Genomic DNA, 3,567 nt, shown 5'->3' on the forward strand with positions numbered 1-3,567 from the left:
GAGCCCTTGGGCTTATGGTAGCCTGCTTTTCCAATTACGATTGTACCTTGGCTAATAATAATAATAATAATAATAATAATAATAATAATAATAATAATAATAATAATAATAAGTTTGGCTCATGAAGAATATATTCCCAATGCATGCAGATGCCTAATGATTTCCACTTATACATGATGGAGCTGCAGACAAACTGCTGTATCCAAGCCAAGATACAGCAGCTGTGACGTCAACATCATTACTAAATTATGAATTTTGTTTGATGTTTTATATAAGGATATATATATATATATATATATATATATATACATAGTTTATTTCCTTATTTCCTTTCCTCAGAGGGCTATGTTTCCCTGTTGGAGCCCTTGGGCTTATAGCATCTTGCTTGCTTTTCTGACTAGGGTTTTAGCTTAGCTAATAATAATAATAAATAATAAACAATAAACAATAAATAATAAATAATAATTATAATAAATAATAATGATAAATAATAAAAATAACAATAATGATAATAATAATGATAATAACAATAAATAATAATAATAAATACTACTACTACTACTACTACTACTACTACTACTACTACTACTAATAATAATAATAATAATAATAATAATAAAGAAAATATGCGACAGCCCTTTTAGAACTAAAGTGAATTTATGCAAATGACATGAAAAACCAGAAGCCCTTTTGTCAACAACAACAACAACAGGAAAAACAACAAAAACAAAAACAGCTACATACGTATCATATATAAGAATATAAAAAAAGCTTCACGACAGGCGCTCCTATTAAAATCATGCCCGCTGGGTTAGTGGGCTTGGATTACGAAGTGGAAGATGGGTTGGGCCCGGGTTCGGGTCCGGGCAGGGATCCCGGTCTGGGTACGGTTCGGGTTCGGATTCGGTCTGGGTTCTGGGTCAGAGTCGGGGTTGGTTCCAGGTTTGGGTTCGGGTCTGGGTTGGGTCTGGGTTCTGGGTCCGAGTCGGGGTTGGTTCCAGGTTTGGGTTCAGGTTTGGGATGGGTCTGGGTTCTGGGTCCGAGTCGGGGTTGGTTCCAGGTTTGGGTTCGGGTCTGGGTTGGGTCTGGGTTCTGGGTCCGAGTCGGGGTTAATTCCAGGTTTGGGTCCGGGTTAGGTCGGAGTCAGGGTTTGGGTCCCGATCAGGGTTCGGGATCAGGTCCGGGTCTGGGCAGGAGTCGAGGTCAGAGTCAAGTCCGGGGTCCGGATTGGGCCTGGTCCGGGTCCAGGTCGAGGTTAGGGTCCGGGTCGGGTCGGGTCGGGTCCGGGTCGGGATTAGGGGTGGTGTATTAAAGATGGCATAACAAATAAAGTAACAAAAGCAAGAGGCGGGGAGAGGGGGGGTTTCCAAAAAAAAAAAAGAGAGAGAGAGAGAGAGAGAGAGAGAGAGAGAGAGGCAGCGCCATGGCGGTACCATTATGACTCCGTATGTTGTTTATGCATGAGGTTAGGAAGGGCTTTGTGCGAGAGGACGAAATTTAAAATCAGCTAATGGATTCACCCCCCTTTTTTTTAATTCTTTAAAAGCCTTTATGGACGACTTCACACAAGAAATGACAATAAGAAGCACACGCCATAAAGCAGAGTAGTATTACATATTAGGTTTTGCTAGTGTTTAGTATTCTAAAAACAGCTTTCTTTAAAAATTCTATATATTAGGTTTCACTAGTGTTTAGTATTCTAAAAACAGCATTCTCTAAAATTACAGTGTTTAGTATTCTACAAACAGCTTTCCCTAAAGCCACTACATATTAGGTTTCAATAGTGTTTAGTATTCTATAAACAACTTTCTTCAAAATTACCACATATTTGGTTTCACTAGTGTTTATTATTCTAAAAAAACTTTCTCTAAAATTACTACATATTAGATTTCACTAGTGTTTAGTATTCTATAAACAACTTCCCTTAAAATTGCTTCATACTAGGTTTCACCAGTGTTTAGTATTCTAAAAACAGCTTTCTTTAAAATTATTACATAATTTTCACTAGTCGTTAGTATTCTAAAACAGCTTTCTTTAAAATTACTACATAGATTTCACTAGTGTTTAGCATTCTAAAAACAGCTTTCTTTAAAATTACTACATATTAGGTTTCACTAGTGTTTAATATTCTAAAAACCCCTTTCTTTCAATATACTAATGTCATTGGGCATGATTTTTTAAGGAAATCCTTCCAAATCTTGGATTTTATCGTAAGAGTATATATTAAAAGACATGAAAAAGTACGCCATAAAAGTTATCTGTGCACGACAGTTTCTTGATATAATGTTAATTTTTTTTAGCCGCTATAAAAGTGGCAAACAATATAATAAAAAGAAATAAAATTACATGGGCAACAAAATGTTGGCAGAAACAACAGAATAGCCCAGTGAGGAAAGGAAATAAGGATATAAATAAAATACAAGAGAAGTAATGAACAATTAAAATAAAACATTAAAATAAATGTTTTATATAAAAACTATAAAAACTTAAAAAGTAGCAGGGAGAGCACATATAAGATTGAATTAATACCCTCAGGTAAAAAGAACGAAAGTAATGACACCTAAAAAAAAAAAAAAAAACATGAAAAGAAATAACATAGAATAGCACCCTCTCAGGCAACATAAGCGGAAATAATGACACTAAAAATTAAAAAAATAAAATAAGATGAAAAGAAAAAGAGATAAAATCAACATAAAAGGAAATAAAGACATTAACCAAGTAACCAAAATAAAAAAAAAAAATAAAAAGTCCATCCTCGTTACTTTCCAATGATTGGTGAAACATCTTTTATCGACCAATAAAAGAGCAGTTAACAACGCCCAAATGACCAAGACTGTAAGCAATCACAATGAAGGATTTCAAGACACCCAGCCAGACACGACGTCTTTCGTCTGCCACCGGAGTGCATTGTCTGGAATAAATTTCGCAGAGAATAAATTCGACAAGTAAGATTTGGCTCGTATATAAAAGCTCACAAGGTGCAAATACAAGTTTAGATTATATTTACGTCTGTCTGTCTGCCTTTTCAGTGATGGAAATGTGAATGAAATGACGTAAGTCTCAAAAGAAAATAATTCTCAGAAATTCTTTCTTCTTTATGTGATGACGTGAAAGTTTATGACATGATTTCAATTTACGAGAGAGAGAGAGAGAGAGAGAGAGAGAGAGAGAGAGAGAGAGTTGTTACAAGGATTTTGGCTGTCTCAGACTTTTTAGTCCATTTGCTCTTGGGTAGAGCGATTTAGTTTAAACATTTAGAGTTTTTATGATCTTGTCTAACTTATTCTTGAAATCGTTTACCGTGTCACTGTTCACTACATCCGTTGGAAGTCTGCTCCATGTATTTGCTATTTTGTATGTAAAGAAGTTACCACATTGAGTGGTGTTGTAAATTTCCAATTCGAGAGAGCCTTATTGCCTTATTCTATGTTTGGGTTCCCCCATGTCCCTCAGTGTGAGGCACCTCGTATATCCACCAGAGTTGCTACTGCATCTTCCGGTGTATTTTGCATCTTCCAGTCTTGGATGGTCTGGGATGCATCTTAGGTATTTATCGAGCTTATTCTT

At 35.7% G+C, this 3,567-nt stretch overlaps 1 protein-coding gene across 1 annotated transcript in view; it reads right to left on the minus strand.

The window, feature by feature from the left end:
• Positions 1-2,622, minus strand: part of LOC137620038 (guanine nucleotide-binding protein G(o) subunit alpha-like) — a 46,073-nt gene extending 43,451 nt beyond the window's left edge. The window contains exons 1-2 of the mRNA XM_068350316.1: positions 2,608-2,622; positions 830-1,092 (exon numbers count right to left, since the gene is read on the minus strand). Coding sequence (XP_068206417.1) covers positions 830-1,092; positions 2,608-2,622 — 278 coding nt within the window. The remainder of the gene's footprint in view (positions 1-829; positions 1,093-2,607) is intronic.
• Between the last annotated feature and the right edge of the window lie 945 nt (positions 2,623-3,567).

This window comes from Palaemon carinicauda, chromosome 26, assembly GCF_036898095.1.
Source record: "Palaemon carinicauda isolate YSFRI2023 chromosome 26, ASM3689809v2, whole genome shotgun sequence".
Classification (NCBI taxonomy): domain Eukaryota; kingdom Metazoa; phylum Arthropoda; class Malacostraca; order Decapoda; family Palaemonidae; genus Palaemon; species Palaemon carinicauda.